Source organism: Hemitrygon akajei, chromosome 3 (assembly GCF_048418815.1).
Source record: "Hemitrygon akajei chromosome 3, sHemAka1.3, whole genome shotgun sequence".
Taxonomy (NCBI): Eukaryota; Metazoa; Chordata; class Chondrichthyes; order Myliobatiformes; family Dasyatidae; genus Hemitrygon; species Hemitrygon akajei.
This window is the reverse complement of record NC_133126.1, coordinates 29,427,651-29,446,060: the sequence shown is the minus strand read 5'-3', so window position 1 is coordinate 29,446,060 and position 18,410 is coordinate 29,427,651. Positions and strand designations below refer to the sequence as shown.

General features: G+C 43.6%; 1 protein-coding gene across 3 annotated transcripts in view; it reads left to right on the top strand.

The window, feature by feature from the left end:
- Positions 1-18,410, top strand: part of brf1b (BRF1 general transcription factor IIIB subunit b) — a 445,784-nt gene that overhangs the window by 294,114 nt on the left and 133,260 nt on the right. For all 3 annotated transcript variants that reach the window (XM_073039442.1, XM_073039443.1, XM_073039444.1), the window contains one exon: positions 7,727-8,008. In XM_073039442.1, coding sequence (XP_072895543.1) covers positions 7,727-8,008 — 282 coding nt within the window. The remainder of the gene's footprint in view (positions 1-7,726; positions 8,009-18,410) is intronic.

Genomic DNA, 18,410 nt, shown 5'->3' with positions numbered 1-18,410 from the left:
CTACTGACTAGGTGATCTTTATCGTTACATTTCATGCTCCTTTTCTCTAAAGAGAAAAGCCCTAGTTTGCTCAACCAATTCTTATAAGATACGTTCTCTAATCCAGGAGAGTTTGAGTGATTTAGGGCTTTTCTCTTTTGGAGTGAACGAGGGCGGCTCATTGGTAACTATTTAAACCAGATAATTTTAGACAGAAAGATTTCAGAATCAGGATCAGATTTAAAACACAGCAAAACTCAATTAAACTCTGTGTATTTTTTTAAATTATTGAGATGAAGAACAAAGGCTTATGCTCTTTGTTCTGATATTATCAATTAAAAAGCCTTACTCAGCGAAAGCAATATGCCTGTGTAAGATGAGGAGTTTAATTAAAGTTATTTGACAGTTGTATGTTGCTGACGGCTGAATAACAGAATTAACAGCTGTTTGGCAAAGGGGATCTGTGGCTCCCTCTTGGATATGCTGAGTCCAGTGGACTGCGCGCTCTGTGCTTCATTCTGTTCAGTATCTGCACTACAACCCCCTCCAACAATTAACAGCATATACTCTGACCAGCACTAGGTTTTTACAGGACGGCATTGCTACAGTGCAAGAAACACCAACAGAAACTCCAAAAACCTCACCTTCGGGAAAGGAAGGATCTTCGCTTAGAAGATATAGAGATGGGCTACATCTGGACTTGAAAGACAGGCCCAGGACAGAGGACTCTGGCAAGCTGCAGTTGGCAGCCAATGTCTCTGCAGGGTTTACAGGCATAAAAAGAAGAAAAATAAGACCACTTTGACAAGCACCTTTCTAAGCTCAGTTTACCCCAATGCAAGAAAAGATTGGTTCGAAGGCAATTATTATTTTGCTTGCATGATGAGCCTTCCTGTTCCCTGTCTCAAGAATAACAAACATAAAATTCTGGAAGAACTCAGGAGGTCAGGCAGCATCTATGGAAAGAAATAAGGTCTGTGTTTCGGGCTGAGGCCCTTTATCAGGACTGGAAAGGAAGGAGGAAAGAAGGCAGAATTGGAAGGTGGGGGAGGGGAAGGAGTACATATTAGGAGGTGATAACTGAGGGTGGAGGAGAGAGGAATGAAGTGAGAAGCTGTGATGTAACAGTTGGAAATGGTAAAGGCTGAAGAAGAAGGAATCTGATAGGAGAGGAGAGTGGACCATGGGAGAAAGGGAAGTAGGAAGGGAACCAGAGGGAAGTGATAGGCAAGTGAGGAGAAGAGAGGGGGCAAAGGCAGTGAAGCCAGACTGGGAAATAGAAAAAGAAAGAGGGTGGAGAAACTGCTGGAAGTTAAAGAAATTGATATTTATTCTAAGCGGTTGGAGGCTACTCAGATGGAATATGAGGTGTTGCTCATCCATTGTGAGAGTGGCCTCATTGTACCTCTAGTGATGATCTTTGCTTCATTAATAGGGACGGGAGAAGTACCAGAGGTTTGGAAGGTTGCAAACATTGTTCCCTTGTTCAAGAAAGGGAGTAGAGATAATCCAGGAAATAATAGACCAGTGAGTCTTACTTCAGTGATGGGCAAATTGTTGGAGAAGATCCTGAGAAGCAGGATTTATGAGCATTTGGAGAGATATAATCTGATTAGGAATAGTCAGCATGGCTTTGTCAAGGGCAGGTCATGCCTTACGAACCTGATTGAATTCTTTGAGGATGTAACAAAACACATTGATGAAGGTAGAGCAGTGGATGTAGTGAAAATGGATTTCAATAAGGCATTTGATAAGGTTCCCCGTGCGAGACTCATTCAGAAAGTAATGAGGCACGGGATCAAAGGAGATCTTGCTTTGTGGATCCAGAAATGGCTTGCCCACAGAAGGCAAAGGGTGGTTGTGGATGGTTCGTATTCTGCATGGAAGTCGGTGGCCAGTGGTGTTCCGTAGGGATCTGTTCTGGGACCCCTACTCTTCATGATTATTATAAATGACCTGAATGAGGAAGTAGAAGGGTGGCAACACAAAAGTTGAAGGTGTTGTGGATAGCCTGGGGGGTTGTCAGAGGTCACAGCAAGACATTGATAGGATGCAGAACTGGGCTGAGAAGTGGCAGATGGAGTTCAACCCAGATAAGCGTGAAGTGGTTCATTTCAGTAGGTCAAATTTGAAGACAGAATATAATATAAATGGTAAGACTCTCGGCAGGGTGGAGGATCTGAGAGACCTTGGGATCCATGTCGATAGGACACTCAAAGCTGCCGCACAGGTTGATAGTGTTGTTAAGGGGGCGTGTGGTATGTTGGCCTTCATCAGCTGTGGGTCGGAGTTCAAGAGCCGTGAGGTAATGTTACAGCTATATAAGAGCTTAGTACTCCAAGTGGGGTCTAACTGTGTTCAGTTCTAGTCACCTCATTACAGGAAGGATGTGGATACTATAGAGAGGGTGCAGAGGAGATCTACAAGGATGTTGCCTGGATTGGAGAGCGTGCCTTATGAGGTTGAGTGAACTTGGTCTTTTCTCCTTGGAGTGACAGAGGATGACAGGTGACCTGTATAAGATGATGAGAGGCACTGATCGTGTGGACGGCTAGAGGCTTTTTCCCAGGGCTGAAATGGCTAACACGAGGGGCATAGTTCAAGGTGCTTGGAAGTAGGTACAAGAGGGATGTCAGAGGTAAGTTTTTCACACAGAGAGTGGTGGGTGCATGGAATGCACTGCCTGCAAAGGTGGTGGAGGTGGATCCAATAGGGTCTTTTAAGAGACTCTTAGATAGGTACATGGAACTTGAGCTTTTAAAATTAGAGGGCTATACAGTAGGGAAATTCTAGGCAGTTTCTAGAGTAGGTTACAGGGTCAGCACAACATTGTGGGTCGAAGGGCCTGTAATGTGCTGTAAATTTCTATGCTTCATTGTGGCAGTAGAATGTCTCACGAATGGTGTTAACCTCACTGTTAACTGAGAGATGCTGCAACGTTCAAAGTAAATTTATTATCAAAGTACTTATATGTCATGATGTACCACCTTGAAATTCATTTTCTTGCAAAAATTCACAGTAAGACAAAGAAATATAATAGAATCAGTGAAAACTGCATACAAAGACTGACAAGCAATCAATGTGCAAATAAATAATACTAACAATGGGATGGAATAGGAAAGCTGTCTGTGTTCCTGAGGTCAGACAGTGTTTTAAGATTATAAGACATGGCCCATTCAGCCCATCAAGTCAGATCTATCGTGGCCGATTTATTTTCCTTCTCAACCCCATTCTCCTGCCTTCTCCCCATGACCCTACTGAACAAGATTCTATCAACCTCAGCTTTAAAAATAGGCAACGACTTGGTCTCCATAGCCATCTGTGGTAATGAATTCCACACATTCGCTACCCTCTGGATAAAAGACTTCCTCCCCATCTCTGTTCTAAAGGGACAACCCATTGAGTACATCTACAAAGAGTGCTGTCACAGGAAAGCAGCATCCATCATCGAGGACCAGGCCATGCTCTGCTCTCGCTGTTGTTGTCGGGAAGGAGGTACAGGAGCCTTAGGTCCCACACCCCTGGGTTGAGGAACAGTTATTGCCATCAACCATCAGGTTCTTGAACCAGCGAGGATAACTTCAGTTACCTCAACATCGAGCTGATTCCACAACCTATGGACTCAATTTCAAGGTCTCTTAAACTTCTGTTATTATATTAATTATTACCAACTTATCTATTATTATTTTGTTTTTCTTTTAATATTTACGTTAAAGTTGTGCATATCCAGTTTAAGATGGCGCTACTGAAGTTGTGTGACAGCTTATTAGTTCAGAATGCAAGAAATATGACTGAAAACACTTTTTATGAGTTAAATCATGGAGTACTATCACCGCTGACAATGAAGAGGCAAGCGGAGGTGAAGCTGACTCGAGGGATGAACCATGCCGGTGCGTTGCAAAGTCAGGGCGCAACGTATTTGTGGCAGTTTCAGAGATGGAGCAAGGTGGAGAAGTCTTGGTGGCCATCCACCTAAACCAGGTGTGAGGTTGGAGCTCTAAGCGCCAGGCTGATTTGGAGAGTTCGAGAACAGATTTGGGCTGGGTGGCAAAGTTTAGACCCTATGCTGTGGCCTGGCGGGGCACGACCCGATTTAAACACCACCCCAGATAGACTAGAAAGGCAAGGTGCCAGGACCGGAGGTGAGGGTTGGGTTGATTTCACACACTCTCCTATGATGGTCACTCCTCTCTGTGCAGCTCTGATGCTGTGAATCTGTTCCCATTGCTACTCACTTTGTGGCAGCAGCTTGCCCCACTATATGATGAACTTGAGACTGAGGCTTTGGGCCTTCCTCGGGTGCTCTGGGGATTCGGGACAATGGACTCAGTTCGGTTTGGAATGCTGTTGCTTGCTTCTATTTGTATGATATGTGTTTTTTTTCTCTTTCACTGAGCATTAGGTGTTGCTATTTCTTTTTTTTAATTGGGTTCTTTTGGATACTCTAACTCTTTTTGAATCTTTGAATTTGCACAACTTGTTGCCTTTTGCACGTGGATGTTTGTTTTTGCGTATAGATTTTCATTTAGGTTCCTTTGTATTTACTGTGAATGCCTTGCAAGGAAATGTATCTTAGGAGAAAATATGGTGACATATATGTTTTTCAATATTAAATTTAGTTTGAATTTTGAACTTTGAATGTCCTTGTATTCTGAGGCTGGGCCCTCTGGTCTGAGATATTACACTGTAGGAAACCTCCTCTCCGCATCCGCTCTATCTAAACTTTTCAATATTCAATAGGTTTCAGTGAGATCCCCCTCATTCTTCTAAACTCCAACTAGAGATCCAGAGAAATCAGATGCTGCTCATATGTTAACCCTTTCATGCTCTGTGCTGGGCTGAGTGGTATTAATCATTGGTGTAATTTTCTCCTCTTTACCAAACCACACCCCCTCCCCCCTGCCACAGCTCTCAGGACTGGCTTCCTTCTTATCCGTCTAAGCTGAGGAAAGTGAAGCGCACCATATAGAAAACATTCCAGTCTTTTACCATAACACAAGAGACTGGGAAGCTGAAAATGAGGTGCCATTGCTGTAATTGAGGGCTTTTAGGCAATTATCCAGAGATCAATAGCTTCAAGCAACATTCCCTCTAATTTGTAATGACCAGCGTGTGCAGAAGTCCTGTGCTGGGCAATTTTTTGTCCAGTGCAATAATATGTGCACACTGAATTTTTAAGTGGGAGTAAACCTGAAGCAAAAGATCTGCTAGTTCATTTAAAGCGATAATAAGCCTTCTTTGGTATTCAACATAGTGAATCAATAATTTGTTCAATGAGAACAGTATAAATAAGCCAGTTCCAAAATCTGCAGGCTAATCATTGCAAACTCCACGTTGCCAACACTGTCTGCATCAGAAACGGGAAAAGAATCCTGAGATATACTAAACAAGTCAATGAGGTGGAAGATTACAGCCTTGTGTGCAGTTTAAATTCCTTTGTGCCCTAGTAGCAAAAGACGTGTGTGTGCTCACCTTAGAGGGAACATTGACTTCAAGATAGCAAGTTACTGGGTTAACAACTAGTAGTGGGGCTTGAGTATTTAAATTTAAAGGGACAGAGCCAGCTGTTTGTTACAGGCTGAATTATCATTGACCTTTATATTATTGAATAGCAGGTAGATGGGATGGTAGCATAGCAGCTAGTGTAACACTTCACACTATCACCAATCAGAGATCAGTCTCTGAAAGGAGTTTGTATATTCTTCCTGTGACTGCATGGGTTTCCTCCAGGTGCTTTGGTTTCCTCCCACATTTCAAAGACATACAGTTCAGGTTAGTAAGTTGTGGCCATGCTTAGTACATCAAAGCACATCCTCTGATTATAAGGTCATAGGACATAGCAGCAGAATTAGGCCATTTCGCCCATCAAGTCTGTTCGGCCATTTCATCACGGCTGATCCGATTTTCCTTTCCTGCAATTTCCTGCCTTCTCCCCATATCCCTTCATACCCTGACCCATTGAGAATCTATCATCCTCTGCTCTAAATATACATAAAGACAACCTCCACAGCTGCCTGTGGCAAGGAATTCCACATATTCACCATTCTCTGGGTAAAGAAATTCCTCCTCATCTCCGTTCTAAAAGGACACCCCCCTATTCTGAGGCTGTGCCCCCTGGTCTTAGACTCTCCCACCATAGGAAGCATCCTCTCCATATCCACCCTATCAAGGCCTTTCACCATTTGATAGGTTTCAATGTGGTCACCCCTCATTCTTCTGAATTGTGGTGAATACAGGCCCAGAGCCTTCAAACGCCGTTCATATGACAAGCCATTCAATCCTGGAATTATTCTCATGAACCTCCTTCGAACCCTCTTCAGTTTCAGTACATCCTTTCTAAGATAAGAGCCCAAAATTGTTCACAATACTCCCAAATGTCAGCATTACATCCTTGGTTTTATATTCTAGTCCTCTTGAAATGAATGCTAACTTCCATTTGCCTTCCTCACCACAGACTCAACCTGCATATTAACCTTTAGGGGATCCTGCACAAGGATTCTGAAGTCTCTTTGCATCTCAGCTTTTTGAATTTTCTCTTCATTTGGAAAATAGTATACCCTTTCATTTCTTCTACCAAAGTGCATGATCATATACTTCCCAACACTGTATTCCATCTGCCATTTCTTTGCCCGTTCTCCTAACCTGTCGAAGTCCTCCTGTCACTACTCTCCTTCCTCAAAACAACCTGCCCCTCCACCTATCTTTTGTCTGCAAACAAGAGCCATCAATTCCATCATCCAAAACATTGACATAGAACATAAAAAGAATCAGTTCCAACCCAGACCCCTGTGGAACACCACTAGTCACCAGAAGCCAGCCAGTAAAGGCTCCCTTTAGTTTCACTCTTTGCCTCCTGCTGATCAGCCACTGCTTTATCCATACTAGAATCTTCCCTGTAACACCATGGGCTTGTAGCTTGTTAAGCAGCCTCATGTGTGGCACCTTATCAAAGGCCTTCTGAAAATCCAAGTACACAACATCAACCAGTTCTCCTTTATCTATCCTACTTGTTATTTCTTCAAAGAATTCCAACAGATTTGTCAGGCAAGATTTTCCCTTGAGGAAACCATGCTGACTATGACCATGACTTCATGCCTTCTGAATTTCCATCAAACTGCTAGTGTCTTCCACAGTGAAGACTGATGCAAAATATTTATTCGGTTTGTCCGCCATTTCACTGTCCCCCATTACTACCTCTCCAACATCGTTTTCCTGTGGTCACTCTCACCTCTCTTTTATACTTTGTATCCAAAGAAACTTTTGGTATCCATTGTGACATGATTGGCTAGCTAACTTTCATTGTTGGCGGTTGATGCAAATGACACTTCTTATTGTATATTTCGATGTGCTTTTGATAAAGCTAATCATTGCTATCGTTATTACAAGGCCAGAGTCTAGTTTAGGGGTTGTGATGGTTAAACGTGCAAAACATATGTAAAAACTGACCCTGTCTGTAAGAAGTACGTGTGTCCTCAAGAGCACGTGGGTTTCCTCTGGGTGTTCTGGTTTCTTCCCACAGTCCAAGATGTACCAGTTAGCAGGTTAATTGGTCATTATAAATTGTCCTGTGGTTAAGCTGGGGTTAAATATGTGAGTTGTTGGGCCAGAAGGGCCTGTTCCACGTGGTATCTCTAAACAAATAAAAGTATCCTGCAGTTTGTTCTCTCAGCAGGGCGGTCTCCATCTGTCTCGTATTGACATCTTTAGTCCTGTATCCTATTTCTGACGGGCTGGTATTGTTTTCCAGATGGACAGGATGACGGTTCCTCAGTCGCCTCATTAGGAGAGGAAGAGGGGGAGGATGAAGAATTGACAGCAGTGGCAAACCATCTCAACAAGGAGCTCTGTGATCACTTCCTCAATGGCGATCAATCAAAGGACAATGACACAGCAGAGGAAGAGAAGGAATCAGAGCCTCCTCCCAAACCGCCCAACATATTGTCTCTGTTTGGTCCTCTCCCAACTGCAGCCAGTCTGGGGCTAAAGGAATCCATTGAGGAGTGCATAGCAGCTGAAGAATCTGAGGCAGGTATGTCTGATCAGCAAGAATGTATGGCCCACAGGGCTGTGTGTGAACAAGGAATGCACTTATATAAAAAGGCTGTGACATCTGTCATGAGCCCCTCTGTCCTTGATTTGCTACTGAAGTAGTGAGACTGCAGTTGAGATAAGGATCTGTGCTTGGCAGCCGAACGCCATCATGCAAACTGCTGACTAGATCTCGAAGCTTTTCCAATTCTACCTCTTCATGTTTATTTGTTAGTGGATTCAGAATTGGCTTGCCTACAGAAAGCAGAGGGTGATTATAGATGGAGTGTATCCTGCCTGGAGGTTGGTGACCAGTGGTGTGACCCCTGCTCTTTGTGATCTTTATAAATATCTTGAATGAGGATGTGGAAGGGTGGGTTAATAAGTTTGCAGATGAGAAGTAGATTGGTGGTGTTGTGGATAGTGCAGAAGGTTGACATAGGTTACAATGGGACATTGATAAGATACAGAGCTGAGCTGAGAAGTGGCAGATGGAGTTGAGTGCAGAAGAGTGTGACATGATTCATTTTGGAAGGTTGAGCTTGAAGGCAGAGTACAGGTAGGATTGTTTGCAGTGTGGAGGAACAGAGTGACCATGAGGTACACATCTATAGATCCTTTAAAGTTACAGCACATGCGTATAGGCATACGGTATGTTGGCCTTCATTAATTGGGGAATTGAGTTCAAGAGCTATGAGGGCTGCTCAGAGGCATGGCAGTCACCGTAGTGCTTTACAGGGGATTCAATTCCCATCACTGTCTGTAAGAAGCTTGTATGTTTTCCCTCTGACCGCATGGGTTTCTTCCGAGTGCTCCAGTTTCCTCCCACAATCCAAGGATGTATGCATTAGGGTTAGGAAGTCGTGGGTTTGCTATGTTGGCAACACCTATGCTTTTGTATCTTCCACCCCATGATGGGAGAGGGGATAAGAGAGAATGTTCAGGGTGGGTGAGATCTTTCATTATGCTGACACCTTTTAGAATCAGAGTGAGGTTTATCATCACCGATATATGCCGTGAAATTTGTTGTTTTGTAGCAGCAGTAGAGTGCAATACATTTTTTAAAAAATATTATAAATTACGATAAGAAATGTATTGTAAAGGAAAAAATTAGTGCAAAGAAAGAGCAAAAATAGTGAGGTAGTGTTCATAGACTGTTCAGAAATCTGATGGTGGAGGGAAGAGACTATTCCTAAAAAACATTGAGTGTATTACTTCAGGCTCCTGTACTGCCTGCCTGATGATAGTAATGAGAAGAGGGAATGTCCTGGATGGTGAGAGTCCTTTATGGTGAATTTTTTTGAGTCATTGCTTTTTGAAGATTTCCTCGATGGTGAGGAGGCTCGTGCCCATGGTGGAGTTGTACTGAGGCAGCAAGTATAGACAGCGTCCACGGAAGGGAGGCTCTTTCTTGTGATGTGCCGAGTTGTGTCCGTAAACCTGCAGTTTCTTGTGGTCATGTGTAGAACAGTTGCCATATCAAACCAATATGCATCCAGACAGAATGTTGTCCATGATGCATTGATGAAAATTGGCAACAGTCGACAGAAGACATGCCAAATTTCTTTAGGTTCTCGAGGAGGTAGAGGCTTTGGAAGCTTTATTGGCCTTGCCATCAATGTGATTGGGCTGGGAGAGATTATTGGAGATGTTCGCACCTAGTCACTTAAAGTTTTCAACTCTCTCAACCTCAGCATCTTTGATGTCAACAGGAGCATTTGCACTGCTCCCCCCCCCCCCCTTTCCTCTAGGCAAAAGGGATGAAATTAGTTGATAACTACTTCAGTTAGTTTGGTACAACATTGTGGGCCATACTGTTCTATGTTATATGCTGAGAAGATTCACAGGAGTGTTGCTGTGGACTTGTGGGTTCGAGCTATGAGGAGAGTCTGTTCTCCCACCTTCCCAAGGGCTGGTGGGAACGGCAGTAGTTGCTGCCTTTCCCAGTGACACCTGGACATAGAACAAAGAACCCTGCAGTACAGGAACGTGCCGATGCCAACCACGATACTAATCAAAACAATTCCCATCTTCCTGCAGGTAGTCCATATCCCTCCATTTCATGCCTTTCTCTTCTGTTTCCCCCACTTCCCCTGGCGTCACAATCCAGTTACCTTCCACTCCCTGTGTAAAAACACTTCATCTGTACATCTTTAAACTTCCCCCTTCTTACCTTGAAACTATGTCGTTTAGTATCTTGACATTTCCATCCTGGGAAAAAGGCTCTTACTCTCTCCCTTTGCAGAGATCTGTGACAGGGAATCCTTAACGCATCCTGGAGAATGAATTTATTAAAATTAAATTATCACACTGCTGGCTTAAGGAGTTTATTGCATGGGACCTATAATGTTTTGTGTGTTACAATATACTTAGAAAATAGAGCATTTGTGTCATTTTGAAAGGGACATAAAAGTTTCCTTAGAAATGCAAGACTACCTTTTTATAGGTCCTAGCTCAAGTGTGGGTCCTGATAGGAATTCTGACTTGCGCTCACTTCTGGGTATGAATCTTTCCTTGTCGAACTTGGCTGATGAGTCTGCTAAAGTGCTGAACAGCTGAACTGCACATATGCGTTCTGAGTGGTTTAGGGGAGATTCTGCATGATCCAGTTTTAATGCTCAAGGACATTCCTTTCTTTATTGTGGTTTTTTGAAAGCAGCGGGGATCTAAGTGTCTTACTTCAGCTGTGCTGAAATCGGCATCTCTCATTCGTTTTTCCTCTGTCTCCTCTACCACCTTTGCTCAGTGTGTTTCCATCCTTCAGTCACCTGTGGCTGAAATGCTGGTGCTCTGAAGGCTCAGAATGCACTCCCGAGGATCCTGGCTGACACTCTTAGCCCGGTACTGCTGTCCCCACTCCCCCCCCCCCCCCCCCCCCCCCCCCGGTCACAGGTTTGAAGGTCTGTGCAAGTCAGAATGCCAAGGCCTGAAAGTCAAAGTCTCACGAACGGCAAGTCCTGGAGCCAGCACCCAGAGGTCGGCGAGTCTGGAGCTAAAAGCTCAAATGTTGAAGACCAAAGTCAGCGAGAAAAGAGGTAGAGGCCTGAAGGTCGAAGCCCCTGGATCAGCTTACCTGAGGGTCAAAGACCCGAATTTGGCCATTCATCAGTGTAACTAGGTTAGGAAACTCATTATTTAACTCGTAATTAATTGAAGCTCGCATTTTATTGTTTCTGCACAAACAACAACCTAAGTATGTTGACTCCAGGCCAACAACTTAAAACATAAATTCTACTGTTCCCTTTGTACGAATACTCACTCAGACCTCTTTTCTGTTTTATAACACCGAAATAGGGGATCTCTGTTGGCCAGATGATTGATCTTTTCTTCTCCCACTCCCTGGCGTAGGAGTTCTTCCTCATGATGTTGGGTCTCTGGAGAGCATTATCATTATCAGTTCAAACAGTTTGTCAAGTGTCATACAAGGGAAAATAAAGCACTGGATCTCTTGTCTGCAAATGTTGAAGATGCATACAGTTCCACAGCTCTCCCCCCATTTGACTGAGACTGAGGAGACTGAGGTCCTTTAACATCTGCCGGACGATGCTGAGGATGTTCTACGAGTCTGTGGTGGCCAGTGCTATCATGTTTGCTGTTGTGTGCTGGGGCAGCAGGCTGAGGGTAGCAGACAACAACAGAACCAACAAACTCATTCGTAAGGCCAGTGATGTTGTGGGGGTGGAAATGGACTCTCTGACGGTGGCTGAAAAGAGGATGCTGTCCAAGTTGCATGCCATCTTGGACAATGACTCCCATCCACACCATAATGTACTGGTTAGGCACAGGAGTACATTCAGCCAAAGACTCATTCCACCGAGATGCAACACTGAGCGTCATAGGAAGTCATTCCTTCCTGTGGCCATCAAACTTTACAACTCCTCCCTCGGAGTGTCAGACACCCTGAGCCAATAGACTGGTCCTGGACTTATTTCCACTTGGCATAATTTACTTATTATTATTTATGGTTTTATGTTGCTATATTTCTACGCTATTCTTGGTTGGTGCGACTGTAACGAAACCCAATTTCCCTCGGGATCAATAAAGTATGTCTGTCTTTCTGTTGGAAGATCAGATCACAACCTGGTTCACCTTATGCCCTTGTATAAGCCCAAAATACAGCAACAGCTAGATATCACCAAGATAGTAAAGAAATGATCTCCAGACACCATCGAGGCTTTGAAGGGCTGCTTTGAGATTACTGACTGGAAGGTGCTTTGTGAACCATATGGGGAGGACATTAATGGACTTACTGATTTCATCACTGGCTACATCAACTTCCATGTGGACACTGTAATACCATCAAGGACTGTCCGCTGCTTCCCTAACAACAATCCATGGGTTACCAGTGATCTGAAGGTTCTTCTCATCCACAAAAAGAGAGCCTTTAGATCAGGAGACAGGGAGGAATTGAAACATGTGCAGAGGGAGCTGAAGGCGAAGATCAAGGTGGCTAAAGAAGAATACAGGAGAGAGCTGGAGAACAAGCTTGGGCAGAGTAGCACACAGGAAGTGTGGAGAGACATGGAGAACACCATTGGCCTCAATGAGCCTAGCTGTAGAGCTTTGGAATGCAGCTGTCAGTGGGCTAATGAGTTAAAACAATTCTTCAATAGGTTTGACAATTAATCCCCTGTTCACACCTCCCTCAGCACACCAGTCTAGGTGCAGAGGTATGCAACGCTCCCCCAACACCAACGCCTTCCTCCTCCCCTTTCCAGTTCAACATGTGGATAAACAACACAAGCTACCACTATCTACATCCCTTCTTTGCCCTGCACCTACCATCCACACCTCCGCATTCCCAATCTTCACCTTCCCCAGTGCCCACCTTCCTTCAGCCCCCCCAGTCATCATGGACTCACCTTCACTACTGAGCGGGTGAGAAGGGCTCTGGGGAAACTTAGACACAGCAAAGCACTGGGACCGGATGGTGTGAACCCCAGGGTCCTGAAGGGGTGTGCTGAACAGCTGTGTAGAGTTCTCCACATCTGAGTCTCAGCCTGGAAAGGGTCCCGACTGTGTGGAAAACATCATGTATGGTGTTTTTTATTTTTTATTCTTTCTACTTTTCTTGTAATATTTATATCTGTGTACTTGTAATGCTGCTGTGACACTATAATTTCCTTTGGGATCAATAAAGTATCTTTCTATCTATATATCTTGTATATGAAAACCTCTGGTTTTATACCCATTCTTCACCAGTTCAAACATTACATTTCAATCTTGTTGGCTATGGGTCATCTGGGTGACCTTTAACACTTTCTTACTGGCTCTGGTCCAAGCCAGCATACATTTATTATCCTTCTTGCACAAGTGACAACTGACAGCTGGTAATTTATGGTTCTTTGTTTAAAATCATAGACAAAACCAGTAACCAATTTGAATCACTCAGGGCAGACACAGACCCTAACAGTCTCAAATCTGCATGTTATATCTAACCAAAGGACACCTCACAAATTACTTCTTATTTGGATATGACCTCTGCTTCAGTAGATTACCAGGAGCATCATTGTGTCTACTTTAAAACATTAACCAAACCAAGCAACTTCATCTCACAGACTAGAGGATGCAGAGCCATTTCACAAAATGGCAGACCTCATGGTAAGAACAAAGACAATTGGTTTGTCTGCTTCCACTGTCCTTGAGTTCCACATTTTCTTCCATATTTTAACGTCTGCAAGAGCAGGCCAGAGTCTAGAAGTTGGCCCATTGTCTGCGAGTGAGAGTCCAAGGCCAAGCATGTTGGAAGTGTGTGTGTGTGTGTGTGTCTGGGAAAGTGGCTTGTTTTGCAGTTGTTTTATTGGTAAGATAGTGACTATACAGTTGGCCCTCCTTATCCGCGGGGGGATTGGTTCTGGGACCCCCCGCAGAAAACAAAAAACATGGATGCTCAAGTCCGTTATTTAACCTGTCCCAGTGCGGTGGTCTTTAGGACCCAGCAGAACCCCGGACTTTATTTAACATGTCTCAGAGCGGTGGACATTAGGACCTGAAGGTGCAGCTCTGAATCCGCAGTGTTTCTGTTCATGAAAATAATCACGATCACAATTGAAAATAAGGTGGAAGTAATAAAGCGAATGGAAAGAGGTGAAACGCCATCGGTCATTGGAAAAGCGTTAGGCTACAGTCAGTTAACGATCTGAACAATTTTAATAGAGCATGTGAAAGTCCCTGCCCCGATGAAAGCTACAATTATTACTAAGCAACGCAGTGGTTTAGTTATTGAAATACGTATGTTTATTAAGTGTTTTATATGCATAGAAAGGTAAAATATGTACTATATACTAAGAAAAACATTTGACTAACTGATGCTAAATAATACCGGATGTACCTATTCCGACTTCAAATCCGACTTAAAGATGGACTCAGGAATGGAACTCATTCATAACCCGGGGACTGCCTGTACTTTTAACTCATTTCTAGATTACTTATAATACCTAATACAATGTAAATACTTTGTAAATAGTTGTTATACTATATTGTTTAGGGAATAATAACAAGAAAAAATATTCTGTACATGCTCAAACGACGAGTGCTGGAGAGAGAGCTTCTGGGTTTTCCCGATCCGCGGTTGGTTGAATCTGCGCATGTGGAATCTGCGGATAAGGAGGGCCGACTGTACTTCATTAGGAGTTTGAAGAGGTTTGGTATGCCAACAAAAACACTCAAAAGCTTTTATAGATGTAGCATGGAGAGCATTCTGACAGGCTACGTCACAGTCTGGAATGGTGGGGGCGGTGGCTACTGCAGAGGACCAAAAAAGATGCAGAGGGTTGTAAATCTAGTCAGCTCCATCTTGGGTACTAGCCTACAAAGTACCCAGAACATCTTCACAGAGCGGTGTCTCAGAAAGGCATCATCCATTATTAAGGACCACCAGCACCCAGGGCATGCCCTATTCTCATTGTTACCATCAGATAGGAGATACAGAAGCCTGGAGGCACACACTCAGCGATTCAGGAACAACTTCTTCCCCTCTGCCATGCGATTCCTAAATGGACGTTGAATCTGTGAACCCTACCTTACTTGTTTAATATATGTTATTTCTGTTTTTGCACGATTTTTAATCTATTCAATATACATACACTGTAATTGATTGATTGATTGATTGATTTATTATTTTTATTCTTTTTCATCTTCTATATTATGTATTGCATTGAATTGCTGCTGCTAAGTTAACAAATTTCACGACACATGCTGGTGATAATAAACCTGATTCGGATTCTGTGCTGGTGCTGGAATGTGTGGTGACACTTGTCGACTGCTCCCAGCACACCCTTGGGCTGTGTTGTTCGTAACACCAAATGATACATTTCACTGTATGCTTTGATGTACATGTGACAAATAAATCTGAACCTGTTAAGTAGAGGTGGTTTATTCCTATCACGCATTCTTTGCTTTCATGCTCTCCTAGTTTTGCTGTATTAGTTCTGGGCAAGCTGCATGAAATTTGTCCCTGAGGCATAAACTTCTCCCTTTTGTTTTGAGGTGGTTTGTGAAAAGCTCAGAAAGCAGTGTCTGTTGCTGCACAGAAGGAAAACGGAGGGGACATTCCACCCATCATCCTGTCAGTAACAGTACTGTGGCACAAACCTGATAAAGCCACTGCCTCACAGCTCCTGGGTCTAGGGTTCATGCCTGCCCTCTGGTACTGTCCGTGTGGAGAGCGCTCGTCCTCCCTGTGCACAGTCTCAGAATGCAAGGACATCCCTTTAGAACAGAGATGAGGAAGACTTCTGGCCAGAGAGTGGTGAATCTGTGGAATTCATTGCCACAGAGAGCTGTGGAGATCAGATCACTGGTATATTGTAAATGGAATTTTAGAGTTTCTTCATTAGTAAAGGCATCAAAGGTTATGGGGAGAAGGCAGGAGAATGGGGTTGAGAATGGTAATAGATCAGTCATAGAACTGGTGGAACAATCGAGTTGGGGAAAATGGCCAAATTCTGTTTCTACAATATGTCTAATGGCCCTGTAGTAAAGGGAAGATGAAAAGGAAGGGCTCCAGGAAAGGGAGGATATATGGGACTGTGTCTGCAAAGACAGGATTTCAGGAAGGACTCCAGTAAATGAGGAAGCAACAGATAGTACTTCTCCGAAAGATGCTGCCTGGCCTGCTGTGTTCCACCAGCATTTTGTGTGTGTTGTTGAAGCAACAGAGACACAGCCTTAGTGCAGACTGGTGTTGAGCCAAGCTGCATCTCTGCCCTAACACATTTCTCAACTTGCTGTAGCGTTGCATTTCAGCTTATTGCTGGAGTGCAGACCCCAGGCTCTGGGTTATCATTGACACATTCACTGAAGGAAGTGAACCGATGGGCCTGACATTCTACAGTGGTAAGGCGGCAGGTACTCTGTGTGACCAAGCCTGTGAAATCCCTTGCTGCGTTTAGTTCTTGCTGTTGTTAAAAGTGTGTTGGTTGTTCGACCAGCCAGAACAGTCTAGACATCCTGCCACCAGTCAGTCCAGGCAACTGTCACGTCTATTATTTAGAGTGGTGGTGAATTTCAGAGGGCAGAAGCAGGCTCTTCACTGTATCTTAACATCACCATATCCTTCCTTTCCATTCTCCAGTTATATTCTGCATTCTCAGTGCATTTGCTTCAGTCACTCCTAGTAGAGGTTAATCCCATGACACTCCCATGGCCCGACATTTCCTCCTCCCTTCACTGCACCTTTTTTACTGACGCCCTTCTCAAGATGCCCTTCCCTAAATCCTCTACTGGTCATCCTTAAATACTCTCCCACCCTCACATCTCTGGATTCATTACTTCTTCGTTTTTCCCCTCCCTTGTCCTCACAGCCTATCTTAAGATCTTCTGCTCTCTCTCTCTGATTCCCCACCTCATTCCCTTTCTTTCATGGCTCTATCCTATCAGATTCTATCTTCCCTGCCCTTTTCCTCTTCCACCTATCACCTCCCAGTATTCCCACTTCCCACCTTCTCCCGCTGATGACTCACTAAACTGGTGGGGAAGGGGCACCTTCTCATTGCTGATTTCCTTCCTTAAATTCAGTTGAATACAGTTTACCACGTGCTTTGGGCTCAAGCTCTGTAAAACATGTCACAAACATGAGAAAATCTGCAGATGCTGGAAATCCAAGGCAAAACACACAAAATGTTAGAGGAACTCAGCAGGCCAGGCAGTATCTCAGTCGATGTCCAGCATTTTGTGTGTCTGGTGAAAGTGTTCTCATCGTACAGTTGGGATCAAAGGAATTACCAGCATCTCCCTGTCCTGATGAAGGACGGGGAAGATAGAACAGTGTAGCTCAAGAGCTTCGTCCCATGATGTATGTGCCAACCGTGAAGCCAAATTAAAGTAAGCTTATCTGCGTGCACATGATCCATATCCTTCCATTCCCTCTATGTTCATATGCCTCTTAAACACCACTATTGTAGCTGCTCCCACCACCACTCTGGACAGCCTGGTCCAAGCACCCACCACTCTGTGGAAAAGGATAACAAGTTCTTCTCCCTGAAAGACTTTAATGAACAAATAATTCTGTGATAAGTCGGTGGTTTGTCGCTTATTGAGAGAAGCATTTTTTAATCTTCATATCTTAAATTCCAGATTTATTTATTTACACTGAGCTCTTTGTTTATCTGATTTATCATTTCATCTGGAATTCTCGCACAAGTCAAAAAAAATTCTAAGAAGATTAAGCAACTTCATAAATTGCTCGAACAGTGAATTTTATTTCAAGTGTTATGCAAACTAAATGAGAAAAGACATTTTGGTTAATTTACATTTAAACGCAATGTAAATTTGATTAATTTGCATTTGTAGGCTGATGAGTGGGTACATCCTCTTTGAAGATTTGTGTAATGGGGAATACGGTCATTCATTTAATTTTTGCTGCATTTTACATTAATGCTGATCAGCTGTTAATTGCAGGGTAAAGAAGTGACCTATAATTCGGCAATTTATTTATGGGTTTGTGCATAGAATTGCATATGTATAATGCATAGTCCTGTTGAAAGGTCTTGGCCCAGACATCCGATTGTTTGTTCCTTTCCATGGATGCTGCCTGGCCTGCTGAGTTCCTCCAGCATTTTATATGTGTTACTCTGCATTATGCATGGTATGTGTTTTCTTTCATACACGGAATCAGAATCAGGTTTATTAGCCCTGACAAGTCATGAAATTTGTTGTTTTGTGGCAATACAGTGCGGTACATGAAGAATGACTTACAATAAGAAATACGAAGAAGTAGTGCAAAGAGGGCAAAATAGTGAGTTAGTGTTCATGGTTCATTGTCTGTTCAGAAATCTGATTGTGGGGTGGGGGGGAAGAAGGTGTTCTTAAAAAGTTGAGACTGTATCTTCAGGCTCCTGAACCCCCTCCCCAATGGTGGCAATGAGAAGAGCCTCATTCCTCTTAGCTGAGCGTCTACCATG